The sequence below is a fragment of the Platalea leucorodia genome, assembly GCF_965183815.1.
Source record: "Platalea leucorodia genome assembly, chromosome: 4".
In the NCBI taxonomy this organism is placed as follows: domain Eukaryota; kingdom Metazoa; phylum Chordata; class Aves; order Pelecaniformes; family Threskiornithidae; genus Platalea; species Platalea leucorodia.
The window spans coordinates 54,028,849-54,047,763 of record NC_138826.1 but is presented as its reverse complement, the minus strand read 5'-3'; the positions used below and the strand labels follow the sequence as shown (position 1 = coordinate 54,047,763).

General features: G+C 36.9%; 1 protein-coding gene across 1 annotated transcript in view; it reads right to left on the bottom strand.

Moving 5' to 3' along the window:
- ETNK1 (ethanolamine kinase 1) overlaps window positions 1–18,915 on the bottom strand; it is a 32,451-nt gene that overhangs the window by 7,833 nt on the left and 5,703 nt on the right. The window contains exons 2-7 of the mRNA XM_082309035.1: window positions 14,318–14,577; window positions 13,336–13,476; window positions 11,615–11,757; window positions 4,997–5,080; window positions 3,127–3,287; window positions 440–513 (exon numbers count right to left, since the gene is read on the bottom strand). Of these exons, the coding sequence (XP_082165161.1) occupies window positions 440–513; window positions 3,127–3,287; window positions 4,997–5,080; window positions 11,615–11,757; window positions 13,336–13,476; window positions 14,318–14,577 (863 nt within the window). The remainder of the gene's footprint in view (window positions 1–439; window positions 514–3,126; window positions 3,288–4,996; window positions 5,081–11,614; window positions 11,758–13,335; window positions 13,477–14,317; window positions 14,578–18,915) is intronic.

The following is an 18,915-nucleotide window of genomic DNA, read 5'->3' as shown; positions in this document are numbered from 1 at the left end:
CTGTACAAGAGCCCTGTTGCTTGCTTAATTCTTGCAATTGGAAACATAGGTCTTGTATCTGACAGACAGTACTCCACACTGACCAACTTGGCTTTTATGCCATTGTCCCTCCAACAAAAAAAAAAAAAAAAAAAAAAAACAACCCACACTCAATGCTCAAAAACATTTACCCCTCTACATGTTCCTTGCCTTGTTATACTATGTGTTTTGGCCCAGGGTACATACTAATTTAGAGAACTTTCAGCAACAAAAATTACAGACAAGACAGCTTTTACTGTCTTGTTTTCACTTAAAAATTAAGAGTTACAGTGTGATCACATAGATCAGGTCTGTTGCTCAGATCTCTGTTTCTGACAGCTGGAATGTTGGACTAGATGGCCCCACACGTCCCTTCCAGCCTCAAGTACTCTATATGATTATATGTAGCAAGCACACTTACCCTAGAAAATCAAAGTCAATGGTGGAATATTTGGCTTGAATTAGAGCCCACAATCCCCAAAAGAAGTGGGAAGCCTGAAAGAAAAAAATTATTAGTGAAAGATTAACATTATATAAAACCCAACATGTAAACATATTCTCACATTGAGACAAAAAGTTATCTACAAGGGAACTCTCAACACCCAATCTTTTTGTAAAGTTATTTGATATCTCTTTACCAAAGAGATTGGTAAATGAGTATTATAGAATTAATTACTGGCAATCAGAGGAGTAAATCCATTGGCCTCCCGACTCTCCACGTGTCATTTTCAAGAAAAGTAATGTTGCATTTATGAAATAGGTCATCTATTAAGTAGACTGTTGCACAGCTATATACACCAGGTTAAAAAAAATACACAGAAATATGACTATCATTTCTATTGTTGCTAATTAAATATACCTTATTCTACATTTATTCAACTCTAGTTCAAATATGAAATTCCTTTTGAATCTTTGATTACAACAGTTAAGCCATTATAACTACAACTCACTTTCACTACGGACTTGGACAAAGAGATATGCCCTGTAGCTATGTAAGAGAACCTCTAGCTCATCAGCATTTACAAATTTCTCATCTATTCCAAACTTACTTCCATTACAAGTTCAGATAAGTAGTCTGAAGGCCTATGTTCAGTTTCAGATTGAAACTATGGATTATGTTAATATGATTGTTAGTATACTTCAAATGAACAAATACATGTAATGGCCATAAGCCTGATAGTCTCCTTGTGGAAGACATTTCTGGACTACCCAGGTTACAAGTGATACACTTCAGACTACAACTGATATACTTCAGGCTCCTGTTCAGTAAATAACTGCTTACAGAAATTACCTAAATTGCTTCCTGAAGCTTCCATGTTAACACTATCAGAAGCGTAGAAGACACATGCATGCACACACCCCTGAAAAAACCTTAAGATGGCAACTACTGTACGTACATGTGCATCTTTCTTGTACCTCTAGTTTAGATAACATTGCCTGGTAAGTGAGCAGCTTGGCATTTTACACCAGCATCCATTAACTTCAGTTCATATTTTCTCTTAGCAAAGCTTCCCGCGTAACAAACACAAGAGCACTTGGCAGTATTTGTGCATCATGTGTGGTCTATAGGCAGGTCTTGAGCTGTTCTCTAAACAGAACGCTATCCTCTTAAACATTAGCATGACCATAGTTTAAAACTGACAAAACAATGCTGTATATTTTAAAACAGACCACCAGCCTATTTAATTGCAGATCTAACTTTCCTAAATGAATGGGACAGCTGAATTTAACAGTAACAGTTGATTGATCTGAATACAGCTTTTAAAAGAACAGCAGCAAATAAGCTGGTATTTTTTAAGGGCTTGTTTAATAATTATCTTCCTAGAAGATGAACTGTATTTCCTCACTGCAACCACTAGCTTTTTGCCAGAAAACCGAAGGTATTACAGTAACAGAGGCGTGCTTGGATTAGTCAGAAAGAGGGCTGAAATAAAGCCAAACTCGCTTCTTAGCCTTAGTCCTCCTATGACTAGTTTGGCATGTTATTCTTCAGGACAAAGCAAAATAAAATTATCTAGCTGTTGGGTAAAAGGCATTTTTGCTGTAACATTTCATGTTACATCCTCCACACAAAGCAAGATCAGGGCTAGTCAGAAAATATAACAAAACCTGTAAAGTATCTTCAGAAATCACAGAGATAAAGCTTGTGAAAAAAGAAAAAAAGACATCTTCAAACTGCTTCTAACAGTATACACCATTGGAGCATTCAAGGACTCAATGCCACATCTATCTGACTTCTTATTCTACCTCCATGAATGATGTGGTTTTTTCCCTGAAGGACAAGGCACCGAAGCCAGGTGGAATTTTCTGGAGGCAGATCAAAACTGAACACGCTCATCCTTTCAAAGGGAAAGAACAAGGGAGTGAAGCTTTTACATCTAAAGTCTAGGAAAGACAGACTGACAGACAGGAGACAGCTTATAATGCACAAGATACAGGAGGAGCAGGGAGCAGACTCACACAGAGAGCCCTCACATTCTACAGAAAGGCAGAACTTCCGGGGAACCAGAGGAGACTACATGGGCACTTTGCTACAATTTAAACCATTAAGGTGACCAAACCCAAAGCTGAAAGGAACTCCCTGCTTGACAAGACACTGCAGGCAAGGAAAGAGTTAAGGTAGTACTGAACGACTCTAGAGTGACCTAATTATCTGTTAACAAAACAAAACCAAACCCAAAGTATCCTAGTTTAACAAAATTTTATCATCTTACTTTAAAAAGGCTTTTAAAAATCAGAAGATTTATAGGTCTTTATGCAGTACTACCTTGCTCTTCTGTCTTCTTATCATTACCAGAAAAAGTTTAACACAGACCCACCATAAGCTCTAGCCACCTCAGGAACTTGCCAGACCAATAAACAGCCAATAGGAACACTTCCTAAAAGTCCATCTCGTTTTCCGAATACTCACTGCCTCTTTCACGAGGAAAATTCTACAGAGAATTTTTAACACACAACATAACAGAAAGTTTCCATAAAACAGGCTAAGGAAGTTTTTCTTTACATACCACAGCACTCAGAGTAAGAAACTGGCAATGACATTTATCCACAGAGTAACAGGCTTCTCTATAGCATTTAACATACTCTAATCAGCAGTTTGTTATTTACCAGTGCAAACTGATTGACTTGGACATATAGAACTTCAACTTCCTTTTCACTGACTTCTGTGCCAAATCCTTTATATTCTTTGTAGGCCTCAAGGTAAGATCTCAGCCATTGTTCCTGTAATTTTCTGTTAGGATAAAGGCTGTAGTCTACCTCATTTACTCCTAAAAAAAGAAAAAAATACCTATTAGAACCTTACAGCATCTAAAAAGACCATTAGAATCACATTACTGGACTACTCCCCCCTCTCCTTACCCCGACACACACGCGCAAATTGATGTGGACAAATATCAGTGTTTTTACTTTGACTTGATTTTATCAGTTACATGTTGGCAAGAGTTTCTCACACACGAATCAGAGCATTCAACATAGCAGATTTAAGCTGTGTATGTTCTCAGCCACATATATATTCTACTGGTATTTTGAAATTCAAGGAGTTTGGCTTTGAGAGAAGCCTCAAGAAAAAGCATTTGCCTTATGAAACAAAAGCCCTCCCACACATCCAATATTACACATTTCATAAGAAAAGGGACTTGTATGCAACAATATCCAAAGCTGAATCCAGATATATATACATTGTCACCAACTAAGCTCATATTTCTGAGATGAAAAATTTATTAGAAGTCTACCTCTCTCCTCCACAGGGTACTGGGTAGAATTAGAAATGTTATCACCACAACCACTCTTTTTTGTCCTATTTTTCTTCCTATACTGGAAATGCTTAGTCACAGACCATACAGAGTCTGCCAGAAGTCCCAAACTTGGATCACAGTTCGCTCCCACTAGCTATCATTCCTGGATTTGGAAATTCCCCGTAAGTCTTATTTTTATGAACAGTGCAATCCTCTAGCACCTAAACTTTCCTGTGTCAGATCCACTCAAATTTAGCTTTAAAAAAAAAAAAAAAATCAGATTTTTACCGCATGGACAGAGAATAGCAGAGGTGAAGCACAACTGTTCTCCATAGGCAAAAAAAAAAAATTAATCATGTTTCATCTTCTTACTGTACTTAGCTCCTTAAAGATGTAGTCAGACTCTCAGAAGAAGTCCCACATGAAAAATCGAAAGCTCTCAAATATATTTGGTAAAGAATTTAACTTGCTTTCCAAATACTTAAATTATCAAGTATATACTCTGAATTTTTTTTAAGTTATCTAGACTTGAACATTCAGTTGGTGAAACAAGTGGTAGATTAAGGCTCCTAGTTTCACCATACTGCACCTTCCATCTGTATTAATCATTATGTAGGTTTTTCCTGTTGCCCCATCTTCTGAAATAACACAGCATAAAGTCAAGGTTATTTCTCTCTTACGGAGTAAACAGAATGAGCATTCACTGAAAAAAACTGAAGTAGTGAACGAATGAGTCCATCAGCACCTTATTTGTAAAATTCTACTTTTTTCCTACCAGAGTCTTAGCCTTTACTTCTCATTTTAGGACACGATTCAAGGGCAAGTACTTAGCACACACATGTAAAGCCACCAAAAAAACCTCATAAGCCTGCCATTTGGAACTGTGAAAACACACAGCGTATTCTCAATATATACCTATGCTGTAAGAGATACATCTGCAGTATTTCCTTACAGTGGGCTGAGTCTCTGCTGTGCCATTTCACAGAGGGAAAGCTATGAGTTCTGTATTTATCTGACTCTGCCAAAACTTAGGACATGATGTCCCCATTTCTGGGTTAGCAGAACTGCAAAGGAAGGGCATAACTGGCCTACAAGATGAGACATTAACATATTTTGATACCATCAGATGAACAGCTATATACATGTATCTAGAAACACAGACAGGGAAAAAGAGAATGGGCAAGAATGAGGGGTTTTTTTATAAAACCAGTTTACCTTTACCTCAGAAATCCAATTTTTACCTGCAAATTCATTGAAGTGATTTCCAATGTCATAAGCCAGGTAGTTGTATCCAGAGTATTCATAATCTATGAACTGCACATCACCTATGTGAGAGACAAAGCAGCAACATCAGAATCCATATCAAATGGAGTCACAGCCCTAATCCTTTGGTGTCCTTTGAAGTTTTGGGGGGAAAACAAAACAAAACCACACACCCATCTTACTTGTGCCCCATTGTGTGCACTCAGACATTCCAGGGTAAGGCTGTGATTTTTATGATATGATATTTCCTAGAATATTCATTCAAGCAAGCTCTGAAATAATTACTTAGAGCTTATAGTTCTCTATTTTTGAACTCTGAATAGCAGAATTTCAATTTTAACTTCTACCACAGGAGGGCATCCCTTACCTTCAAAATAAAAAATAATAGCAGAGGATCTTTTATTTAAACTTTATGTAGAAATAGCAGATCAATTTTCCCCCAACTTAAAAAAGAACAGTCCTGTATATTCTCACACAAGTGTGCAACCACAGTGGACTAACACATTGCAACATGTTGATGTTTCCTGCTTCCTCCAACTGCACTTACAAAGCAAGACTATTCTTAATTGTTGCTTTTTTTAGCTGGCTTAAACTAGTCTCAAGAAACCATTAGACAATCCTCAGGTCCTCAAAACTATGAAAATATGTAGCATTATGTAAACAAGGACTGATAAAGCAGCAAACACAGCCCCAAATGTTTCCAAATTACATTTACCTATAGTGAAGCTGGGGAAAATGCCTCACTCAAGGTAATACAGCATTGAACCTGCTCAAGAATGTCTACACCACATCAAACAGTCAAGACATTAGCAAGATGGATTAGGTAAAACTAGAGCTCTTGTACTTTAAGGGAAAACAGCAAATTTACTAAAAGTATCAGAAAAGCAATGGGTTAACTTAACAGCTGTTTGCACTAGAATATTAAAATGCAAAACCTTACATTTCCCACTGCTATGCTGAAATGGGTAATTATCACAGTTGCACCCTTCTCCCTCTCTACACCCATTCTTTTGATGACTAGCTGCATATTTACTCAATAAAAACATATTCCTTCTATTACAATGAACAATCTTCTTAGCATGACTTAAAACATCTTACAGATACTAATGCTAACTATCAGAACTCCAGGTCAAAACCAAAGTAAATCACGAATAATGTTAAGTATATTTCCTAGACTAAGGATTAAGTGACTTAATATACCGCCTCCTTACTATTTATGGATATTGCACGTATCAAATACAGTAGCTTTGCCAGATAAATGCCCTCACCAAGTTATCATAGAACATCTTTGTTTGAAGAGTTCCTTGCATTTATGTAGTTCATCTTTACTGTATTTGAAATACTAACACATTAATGTTTTCCAGATGGAAAAAAATCTTCCTGTCTAAGCACTTATAATGGAAGTTAAGCCCCACAACACAGACAAAAATCACTTAGTCACAATCCTCCAAGTCAGAGTTTATCCTTACTTCCACAGAAAGAGAGGATTGCTTACCAAGGTTATGAGGTTAAACCTTTTAGGCTCTGACAAACCAACATGAAAATGGCCTGCAGAGTGGCAAGCTCCTCCCAGGGAAATCTTGCTGGCAACGGAAAATTGAGGTTCTCTAGAACTCTGAAGGGACAAGAAATTTTACAGCAGCTGCAGCCAAGATCTTATAATATTGTCACAGATTAACTTCTGCCAGCATTTGACTGGCACATTCATATACTTTTATATGCTTGCATTTCCCACTGGTTCTTTAGTACTACTTTTAAGAAACAACACCTGTACAGCCCAACCCTGGTTAATATTCTGCTACACAACCGACCTCCTGAACTTCCCCTCTACACACACACACCCAAACATTTGGTAGTGCTTGTATTCAAAGGGTTTTCCATCCTCCCCCACCTAAAATACAAACATGGCAGGTAAAAGTCTACTTACAAAATATCAGCATCAGAAATACTTTAAATTTCTTTCATGTGCAAATTTAATCTTGAATATACCTATGCGCTATTAGGCATTTTTAAGTACAGCTAACATTTAAAACTTAATTCCAGATGTAAATACTGTTATGTACAGTAAGAAATTGAATCCAACAAGACAGGAATGAGGCTGTTACCAGACACTCTCCTATGCGGAAATGCATGTGAACAAGTGATGCAATAAACCTCCAGTCAGTGCACAAGTAGCATGGTGCGTGCCACCACAAGGCAGCAACAATGGCATACCTAATCTATAGCAGATGAAGAAAATTTGGTAAACTCACATTCAATAAGACAAAAGTTTAAGTGAAAAAGTCCTGCATTTTTACTGATCACTTTCAGACTTATGGCTACTGTGGAACTCAACCTTAAGTTTAATTTTTGCATGAAAGGCTCAAAATAAAGATGCACAGCTCTTTCTGTGAAACTGAAAGAAAGCAAAAACCGCAAGTTTGTCACTTCATAAATGCATACATGTCTCAGCTACCTTGTTTTAGCAGCAGAAGAAACTTTGCATTAATTGTTTAAGTATCCACAGTATTAGAAGTTACTTTTAAGATTTACTGCAGTTTTTAATAAGTACAGAGAATTTGTACATCCCACTGATTTCACTAGGAGCAGGCAGACCAACAAAGAGACACTAGTCTAAGCGCATTTGTATTTTATTGAAGCAAGACATGGTTTAAAGCTAAGCTCTATCACCTCTCTAGAGAAGCTATCGTTACCAACAGGAATAGAGGCATCAAGAGCATTGAACATTTCCAGTTGAAACATGCTCCTTTCATCAAGGGGTCTACCACTGTAGACAACATGCAGTGTAACCTATGAAAACTACACGAAGACACAAAATGGAATACACGTGATCCATACACCAGAAATTCAATTTTTAAATAGATCAAGTAGTAGTCAAGAGGACATCTGTTAGATCTCCTCAGGGAACTGAAAGGTAGGAGGCCGATGACACCTCTTTCTAGCTGCTCTTCACTTTTAATGGTGTAATACGGTAAACACTTTCAACGTGCAAGTCCTAGCTGTAGTTACCACAGCAAAATGATGTATCCTGAGTTCCGTCCCATCCTGCTCATCAGGTGAGCCACTGAGGCCCTAGAAGACAGCTTCAGTAAAGACAATGATCTATGCTAGGAACATACTTGAAATTCACAAACGGGTCATATACCCAAAGAATAATTTTAGCTATAAATACCCAATATACCTTTGCAAAAAAAAAAAAAAAAAAGTTTTTTAGATCAAAACCAGAAGCCTTAAACATACCTCAGTCTTCAGAAGCACTGAGCACCCACAGACTCCTACCAAAGATCATAGAAAACATTGGGTAGGCAGAGGGAATAAACAGAACAAAACTAGCCATCTACCTACACACTTAACTTCCTGGCAGGTGATTTTTATACATTCAAAAAGAGCATATACAGATATAGACAAAAGAATACTGATACTTGGTCTTATTGAATAGCAAGTATTTGAATACTCTTAAACATCAGGTATTTTTGGAAATTCCCAGGTCACATTGACAAAAACCACCAAACTTTAAGAGCATCATAACACAAGGTCTATAAATAAGCAGTACCAAGCATCAAGCATATTTTGACTATCTTGATGCCCAATTGTAATTAAGAGCAATGTGAAGCTCTGAGTTATATCCTTCAAAGAGTAGTTCACACTGATAATAATAAGTTATGTACAGTAACACTTGCAAATTTTCATATCCTGAGTGAGTGCAAACGGACATTAACAAAACAGCAAGAGGCAGAGTTCTCTCAGCCACAGCATGAACAAATTCAAATAAGATGAGTGACACTCCATTAAATGAAGCTAGCACTCAACATGCTATTCCAGTCTCATAAACAGCATTTATTAAGGACATGAGACCGATTCTTCTTAAAAGCAGTATGTGGCACAACCATGATTTTTCTTTCAAGTCTGAAAAATTAACATAAATTTAATGCAGAGGACAAGTCTAAAGCAAAGCACTGGGACAAGCCACAATCATTCTAACTACATTGGACAAGAGTCCTAGTATCTGTTGATAGGCTGTAGCTTAAAAAACACATACACGCAACCACCCCAGGCCTAGTAAATATGCAAATTAAGCATTCACAAACAAAATTATAAATACCATGTTGCTAAAACGAGTAAATGAATTATTTTGTTTGTGCCAGCTTCTGAAAAGCCAGATAAACACTACCAGGTTTGCTCAAACTTTACTGGGGAGAGAAAAAAAATATAGTAGTTAATCTAGAAGACTCATGCGCTCTCTCTAGTTCCAGCTCAAGGTCACCAAGGTCTCTGATACACAGGAGCCTTTCTAGATGAAAGAGTAAATTTAGTAAGAGTTCAGCATCACCAAAGCTGTTAACTACCTTCATACAGTTTGACATCATTCCTAATGAAGTATATCTTTAGAGATTGGATTTTGTGCTCTTGCAAAATTATTTGTATACCAATAAAAGCTTCTGCTCTGCTAAACAGAATTCTAGCAATACATGTTTATTTACAGTTAAAAGCTGAGCTTCCACTTCTAAAATCATGTTCCTCATCTTAGGATTGTACTAACAGACAGGTATTTTTTGCTCTTTAAAAAGTATATTGTAAGAAACAGCTTTCAAACAACAGACAAATATTCTACAGATGGCATTGAGGTTTGGTTACTATGAAAATGGTACCTGTTGTACCCAGATTGCAGAAGTTTTACAACACAGTACATGTGCAACATTCAAACATAAGTTTAGTATATGTATTTACTATTTCCAAGTCTTCCCTCCCCACCAAGATGTTTACAACTAGCTTGAAGCCAAAGTGCTTTATGTACCTCCCTCCTCCCAACCCTGTCCCCAAACACTAAGCACTCACACACTCATTATTGTAGGATTGCTCATAAGTGATGCACTGCTGGCATTGTTTTTTTCCTCCATTCTGTTTACAAAAAGAAAAGCATACAGCATTTGTTTTAAAAGTAGGAACTTCAAGTCTATTGACCACGATAGCGAGCCTTTTAAAGAAATTCCTCTGATTTTTTTTTTTTTCAGCTTGGTTCTACTATGAAAAGTGACTATAAAAATTACTTTTACTTCAATGAGTCTGTTACGGAATGCTAAAACTCAAAGTAGTTTCAGCACTGAGAAAACTCACACAATAACAATAGATTCAGTACACATACAGTATCACAACTCCAATGTGTTTAAGACCACAAGCTGATTTTTTTTTGGCGTACCTTCCGTCCTTCCCCCCCCCCCCCTTTTTAAGCAGAACTATAACCTACCATTGAAACTAAGTAAAACCATTGAAGTTTCATACTGAATTCTTAGAATTTAAAACTGCTGTTAACAGCGTTGTACAGGTGTATATACATACATATATATGTACACACCTATAGAACTAGAAGTACTTGCAATTCCCTTCAAAATGATATTACTCAGAAGGAAACTTGTATGCAAACACTAAAGTCACTAAAAGACTATTTTCTCAATTCACTTGCATTCAGTGCATACCGGATGCAGAAATTGGTTATACATACACAGACAGTTTTCATACTAGAACCAACTCGAGCATGTTTTTGCTAGTTTTTATTTAGAAATTAAGGCACATAAGTTTAAAAGGTCAAAGACCAATGATGACTGATGGAGAATACTTCAGCTCCAGAGTCGTTTACTTCACATGCTTTTGGCTTACATACCAACAGTCTTATCATCAAACTGTCACAAACAAATATGAAGCTACTAGAAGGAACATGTCATCCTCACTTCAAAAAAAAAATCTTGATCTAAGCTGATGAATTTGTTGCACTCAGCTGAGCTATTTGAAGCGGGAGGAGTTGTGCATTTTTACTGCACCATGGCCATTTTAGTGTTGCCAGTTTGCCTTTTTCGTTTGTTTTAATATCCTGTTTGATTGATTCATTTAGTAACCGAACCTCAAACCACTAAAATCCAGAATTAAAAGAAACTGCGGGTTTATACAGAGGCTTTATAGATTTTAGTTAAGGCATTCTTTAATAACATGAATTATGAGTTAAATTTATTATAATAAAAACAGAAGTATAATTCATCTTTGCTAGGATGCATACAGCCTACAACTGTTTAAATGAAGTACATATTTACAAAGGAAATCTTTCAGACGCCTGCGTACCTCACACAGGAAATAGAGTCACAGAATGCGGCATCAAGTATCACTAAGCTACTTCACTATGAAAGCATCTTCCCACAATCACAAACCAGAACAATACACCTGTTATAGGAGATAATGTCTTCAGGTTATTTTCTATGCTTGCATGATTTTTTTTTCCCCCTCCAAAAAGCTTTATATGACTAGAATAGAATTAACAAACAATTACATACTTTGAATCCTAGTCATACAGGCAAGCTAGGGATTAACAAATTCATTAAAGTAAAGCAAGGAACACCAACATTCCTCCTCTGTACAGTACATATAGATGACAATTAGCTAATTAAGCAACTTAATATTTGCACAGATATCACTACCACTACATTGGTTCTTAAAAGCTCAAATTAAGTTCACTCATGAAAGCCAGTAAAATGACACTACTGATGTAGCAAATGCAATTACAGCATAAACAAATTAAGCCACTACTTACTGTTTAGTTCAATACCTACCTCGTTTCTTGTTGTAAATAATATTCTTACACAACAGGTCATTGTGACAGAGTACCACTGGTGATCCTAAATTTGACAGTCTTTCCTTCATCCAGGCCATCTCTTCCTGAAGAACTTGAGGACTTGGAATGTCACTTAAAAACCTTTTCAGGTATAAGTCTGAGTGTTAGTATTTGGTACTGTGTTCCATACTAAGCATTTGTGATGAAATAACTTGTTTTCCTCTACATTCTTAGCTCAAATAATTCAATAGACCTTCTCCCAAACTAGAGCACTCTTTCCCCTGGCACCATGGCAGTCAAATTACAACAATTATTTCCCTCTGTCCTCCCCAAAAAACAATTCTTCAAAGATTGTCCGTGCTGTAAAAATGACAGTAGGCCAAAAATCAGGGGAAGAACTTGAACACGATCCTGCATATTTTTTAAAAGAGTAGAGACTAAAAGTGTTATAACATGAATTTCATTAGTTTTTTTGTTCACATTACTTTACTTCCTTCAAGTAGAATACACAGTACTATATATCTATCTATAGAGAGGAAATTAGGATTCATTTTTTTGTCCTAGTCACAGTAAATATGCTTAAGTAGCCATTTTCTCTTTTAGACTTTCAATTAACTACTCAAATTTTCCTCAGTTTTCTTAAGAACACTACACTGTAGAAGAAAAAAGATTCAACCAACTTTGCTAGATCATTCTTTAATTACAATGTAGCAAGAAGGGCAGTTGGCATCAGTGATTTCAAAGAAGTTCTATGAAGAATGTTTTTAAGCTGGAATCTGCTTCCTGAGTGATATGAAGTTTGATGATACTGTAAACACACTTCCAAATTACAGTTTTAGCTTAAAAGTTTGTTCTCTAGTCCCTGAGAAACATTGTCTTCAACTCAAGCTTTAGACTACAGTACAGAAATTTTATTTAGGTTAACATAAATATAAAACATTGCTCCTAGCTTTACTGTTCCTCTCATCCCACTCTTCCAGTGACTGATGCTAGAACCCTTCGGAACTATTTTCTTATTTTGTTAAGCTCCTAAGAAAAAACAGTTTGATTTACAAGTCAAGAGCTACACTGGGATGCCTAAAAAAAAAAGTAATTAAACCCTTAAACCCAGGTGAAACTCCATGATAGCACAAGTCTAGAATGACTGTGTGGGTACCTTTTTCTCCTCTGGAAAACACTTCAGGGGCTCATCCCATCACCCAAACCAGCCTTTCATTAACTTTACTTTTATGCCACACAATTTTCGGCAAATTTATAAACTGAACAAATACAGGACAGCTAAGAGGTGCAGGTTAGAATGAACAACAAGCAGTACTCCTGCAACCCCAGGAAATATGCTTTCAGTATTCATCCCAGAACAGAGGTCTCAGTTTGGGAGAATGATGGATCTCTTAAAAGCTATTGACACACAACTAACTGAAGTACTTCACTTGACCTTGGTTCTTTGAAAAGAATAAAGAAAACTACCATCATTTATTAAACATCTAATCAAACCAAAACCTGTATGTATATATACACAATATACCAAATGAATTTAAAGTCTCTCCTTATCATATTCGACATTTACATAGCTACTTCAGTATACAAGAGTATGACAAAACTCAAAATTTTATGAACTTCAACATTACGGAGTAACCCAAACCTTTTTTTTTTAAACATTCTTCTACCCCTCAACCAGAAATAATGGGAAATCTGGAAAGCACACAATGAAATGCCTACCTTTTATTTACTTCCTCATCCGTAAATTCTGTGGGTATGAGAGAGAAGTATTTCCCCATCTTCAGCCACAGATTAGATTTAGGGATCCATCCATTGTGTGCATGAATAGTATGGATTTTAGCAAGTTGTCTGGCAATGAGTCTAAAACCAACAACATTTAATTTAATGTTATATTTGCAATAGATCTGACAGTCTTTATCATATTTCTCCTAGCAACAAGAGAAGGCAACTACAATATATTTAACAGGAAAACCGTAAAAAAATGCAGCAAGGGAATCCAAAGAGGGTTTAAACAAGAGCAGCACAGCTATAGGGTAGCACCTTAGAGACTCAAAAGGTCATTAGCAGCACTAAAGGGGGGGGGCAGAAGGGATGGAGTTCAGTTACAGCATGCATACTTCACCTGTATTTACAGTCCACTCTTCAACTTGCTTATCATTAGAAGAGTTGACTCAAATCAGCTGCCATTGTTAGGCAAATACATTTCAGTGCATACATGAAAAGCTAAAATCTTAAGACATCAGCAATTTCTGTTCACTACTAATAGTTTAAAAAGTTATGTCTTGATGGAAGAATATCTTGAACCTATTCACAAAAGGACTGTATTAGAAACAGAGCTAGGAGTACTTGCTTTAATCAAGTCCAGCCCCCTACAATTACACCATGTTAAATGATCTCCCTAATGGTAATGTGCAAGTGTTAAATACTCACAATAAGCAGACCTCTAATGAGTATATAGTCTTCTGGGGAGGCAGCAAGGATCATTTGTTCAGCACTGAAATACCATGATAACTAAGATAGAGGACAGTGAGCTGTCAAGAGTGTGAACATCAACTTAGCGCCAGCTTATAAAAATATTTCTTTTCTGCCTGCTCATAAACTAAGCTTGAGATCCTTTGGGCCTCACAGAACACCATAAATGCATCATAGAACTTGAATAATGAAATACTAATAATTACAAAAATAAAATAAAAAAGCTTACCTGAAAATATCTGGATTGCATACATGCTCTGGATCCAGTGCTTCTCCCTGCATGAACTCGTAGCACAGGCCATTATTGAAAGTACAGTATAGTTGAGGTGCACAACCATGAGCCTGCAACACACGGAAACTCTTCACTTCCTCATCTCGATCTACTAAGAGCTCGGTCTTATTTCCATAGATCCTAACTAGAACCACATCGTCTGTTATGTCACCCACGTAGCAGCCAATTAGTTTATTGGTGATTCCATCGGTGAACAGCTGAAAAGTAAAAACAATGCATAAGCAACTCAGATCTGCATTTTCAACATGCAGGAAAAGAATGCAGGGTTATTCTCTAATTCACAAAACACAAATGTTTACTAGATTAAGCATTAACAAAAGAAATCTTTAAGATACAGGAAAATCATGGAGAAAATTGCAAGGATTTTTCCAAGTAACACATGAAAAGAAAAGAGGAAAGTGTGAAAACATGCTACAGTGAACTACAGAAACACTACATGTAAACGCCGATAACTGAAAGCCCAATATTGTAAAATGAGTTACCACATAACCACTCTAAAACTGATAGATTAAAATGGCTGAAATCAAAGCCCCAACAGTAAACCAGTATGAAAACAGTCACGAATACAGGCAGCACAAAAAACAAAAACAATTTTGATACACTTCAGAATTTCAGTATTTGCTGATCAGTGCACAACTAGTGAAAGTTATTCCTGGAGTTCAACACTACTCCTTTTAAAAAGCAAAATTCAGATCAGAAACAGTTTGAGTTTGGTGGTTATCATCTTCCCACTAGCCTTGAGGTTTTACTGATTGATAACAATTACTAAAGTCACTTTGGCTCCTCTACAAATTTGAGACGGTACTTAAAATTCAAGACCCCAGTCTTCAGCCTCAAGCACGATTTGAAAGCTTCTAAGACAACCCACCATCCTCCCATTTTACCTCATAACTGGTACATGCCATTTAAAAGAGTAAAGAAGCTTTTCAAGTCCTTACCATTAAGCTGTATATAAATGCAATTTTTAAAGTCCTGCAATCTACTAGACTTTGACCAGTCTAGTCACTGATGCCTGAACATACTGAAGATGAAGCAAGTAATTTTCTACAAGAGTAAGTTAAGAGCACTATGTTTACCTGTAATGACAACCTACTCACTGCCTTTCAAATAATCATGGAGGTATGGATACTACAAGTTCCTAGCTATGGGAAGGCAAGGGGAGCAGGGTGTCAAACCAAAAAAAAACCCCACTCCTTAACTGCTGCTTCTCCTTTCACATTTGCTGATGAGGCCTAAAATAGTCATTATACAGGCTGAACTCTTGCAGATGCTACCTGACAAGCAGACTAGATCCTGAGTTACTGGGCTATGTGTACCCAGTTGCACGTAGTCAAGCATTTGAAATCCTGCTCAATGCATGCAAGAGTAACACACCAGTTCTTGATCTCCTCCTACAATCTGGGACAGTTTTACAGCTCAGAAAACAGATGTTTGGTGCTTTCCAGCTCTTTGCACTTGCCTGTCACTGGGCACTGAGAAGAGCCTGGCTCTGTCTTCTTCACCACCCCCCCATCAGGTATTTATACCTATTGGTAAGATCCCTGCAAGCCCTCTTTTTTCCAGGCCAAAGTCCCAGCCCTCCCAGCATCTCCTCATATGAAAAGACGCTCCAGTCCCTCAATCATCTTCGTGGCCCTTTGCTGGACTTGCTCCAGTGAGTCACTATCTTTGTCATACTGGGGAGCCAAGAACAGGACACGGCACCCTAATATGGCAAATCAATGTATAAGTACTGATTTTCATACATTTTAGCATAAAACCAGAATTAACTCATTAGAAAGTTTAAAGAGCTCTTTGCAGAAGTGATTAGTGTTGAGCTGTTGATCAAGTTAAAAAATATCTTGCCTGCCACACATAAATGAAAACTTCTGAAATGTAACATTAGAAAAAGCTCTTATCCTGTCATTGCAGGACCAAAAGAAAAGTGAAAGTTCTGTTGAACTAAGAAGGATCAAAACCAGTAAGTATAAAATTCACTATCCCCTCTGGAGTCCATTGTCTTTATCGAATGGCAAAGGTGGCAAACACAATAGGCACTAATTCTCAACGTACAATGGCATCACTTCAATCACTTGTGCTACCGTTTTCTACTTATTATAAAACAACCCTCTAATGAAGCTTGCCTTTCTCTCCATAGAAAACTGTACTATAAAAAAGACAAGGCTCTCAGGCCATCAGAAATAGTGATACTACCAAAAAAACAGACGTTAAGTAGGCCTGTTGCAAAGAAGCAGTAAGAATTTGATTTGCTTATGCTGTTAAACAGAAACTTCTGGCCACTGTACAGCTTCTGTCATAGTGCACAGGTCTATTATCGCCTTAAAACAAGTCTCATTAGTGTTAATAAAAAGAAATCTACAGCAAGGAAATTGAACTCCCTCAACTGATAATTTAGGAACTCTACTTCTTATTAGCATCTATTTGTAACATGCTGCTATAAGTAATTATTTACACCCAGGAGCATTTTAGTTATTGCTTCTTAAAAAGGCAGAAGGGTTTGCTTACTTTTCTAATAACATTATCCAAGGTAGACAATTTCCATACTCCATCATGAGAAAACATCTCATGTTTTCTACCAGTAAAAGAACTTAATACTCACTTTATTCTTTTATTCAGAACGCCTTTACTGTAGCATTTAAAGAATCAGCTTAGAATGCCTTGCCTGACATGTAACCTGAGATGCAGCACGAGCAAAACAGGAATTCTGTAACAAAAGCATCACCTGAGCAACATAAACAGAGAATGGACTATGATGACATGGATAAGATAATCAGTAAACTCTCAAGACCATGTGGAAGACAATGTAAGAATCTACAGAATGTTGTGAATAGCAGATAGAAAATCCTGGAAATAAGTAAGAAATACAAAGTGCCAACAGAAGTCAAGAACACAATCCAACACAAAAATCCAGCAGCACGATTCAGGTACTCTTGTAATTTAATTATTTAATTTAAATCTTATAATTACATTAAAATTATTGTGATATGTACTTATTACATTGTAGTTAGTACTTTCAGGTAAGGTGACACAAAGCTAAAACTAAATTCCAAAAACATTTCTGGAAATGCTATTTATACTGGCCCACAATCCAGTCAGATCTAGCTTGAAGTCAAGGCTTTCTAGCTCTTGGGAACAAATATAAACTTCACTGAAATGCAGAATGAAGGTGAATAAGCTACAAATAAGCCTGAGTTACTCAAATGCAGTCTCAGAAAGCAGCACATGGTAGAAACAAGACAGGCCAAGTGAGTCCAGGAAGAGCAGAGAAAACTCAATCAAGACAAAGTATCTTTGAGACAGTTTACATTAAAAGCACTCTTATCAGCATCAATCAGATTATTAGATTCCTGAAACGGGCATGTGATAGATATGGTCCCATCTCATAAGTAGGTGGTTCAAGAAAAGTTTATATCTAATCCTATTGTTCCAGGTGTTCAAAAGAGTGAGAACAAAATTAGTCACACATAATAAGCGTGAACAGGCAAAAATAAAGTGTCACAGGGGCAAAGTACAAAGCACTTATCACTCAGAGAAGAGATGTAAAACCAAGCAGATTTTTTCCTTCTAGACTGTTAATTACATCCATAGGAGGAGAAATACAGAAAGCAGTATTGTACTGCTGTAGAAACAGAACAGTGATGTGAAGTTTCAGCATCAAGCAGTAGGGACTCCCCCAATTCTGCTGCTGAACCTCATATTGCACAGCAAGATCTCCAGAAAGGAACAGACTTTTAATATGTGCTTCTTTAACACTCACAAAACTTCAAGTTTGTATTGTAAGGTGTAACTTCGTTTCTTCTGGAAAAATAAATACAGGCACATCCACAAGTATACATCTCAAAAATTTCATTTCTTAAAACAAGGCTAGTTATTTCTCCAACTCTTTCTGTAGCTATTCCTAATAGAAGGACAAAGTACAACTAATGGAAAATGCAGGCCTTGGGTAAATTCCCATATATTCAACAGGGCTTACAAGAAACATCATTCAAAGGTCTCCAGGCTCTGGAGCCATATCCTCTAGATCATTACATTCAGCAGGTGAAAGCCATTGTCTACATGATTTTTGTGGTCAGATGATCATGAACAAGACCATTTGGTGTCAGAAGTACCAAGGCTAGCAGGGAGCCAGTAAGTTAATGGCACTGTTCTATGGTAAGTTTGGCCACAGACTGAACTAGCAGTTTTCCACTGAACTCTTGGGGTGCTCATCCACAACAGAAGCATGGAGAAAGCACCACCACCACTACCTATGCTATATAGTATCACTTAAACATTTCTTTTGCTACCAAACCATCAACACTGCAGCTTCAAGAAGAACTTGGGGGTGGGGTTCATTGTTGTTGTTGGTTTTGTTAGAGGGTTGTTTTTTTTTTTTTTACGGTTTTAACATCCTCCATATTCTCAGTATAAAGAACATTTAAAATTACATTCAGTATTCTATTATAAAATGCTATAGATACGCCACCCCTTGCAAGGGCTGGTTCTGATCTAAAGGCATGACAAGATGACAAAGCTTTTTTTATGTCAGAAGAAAA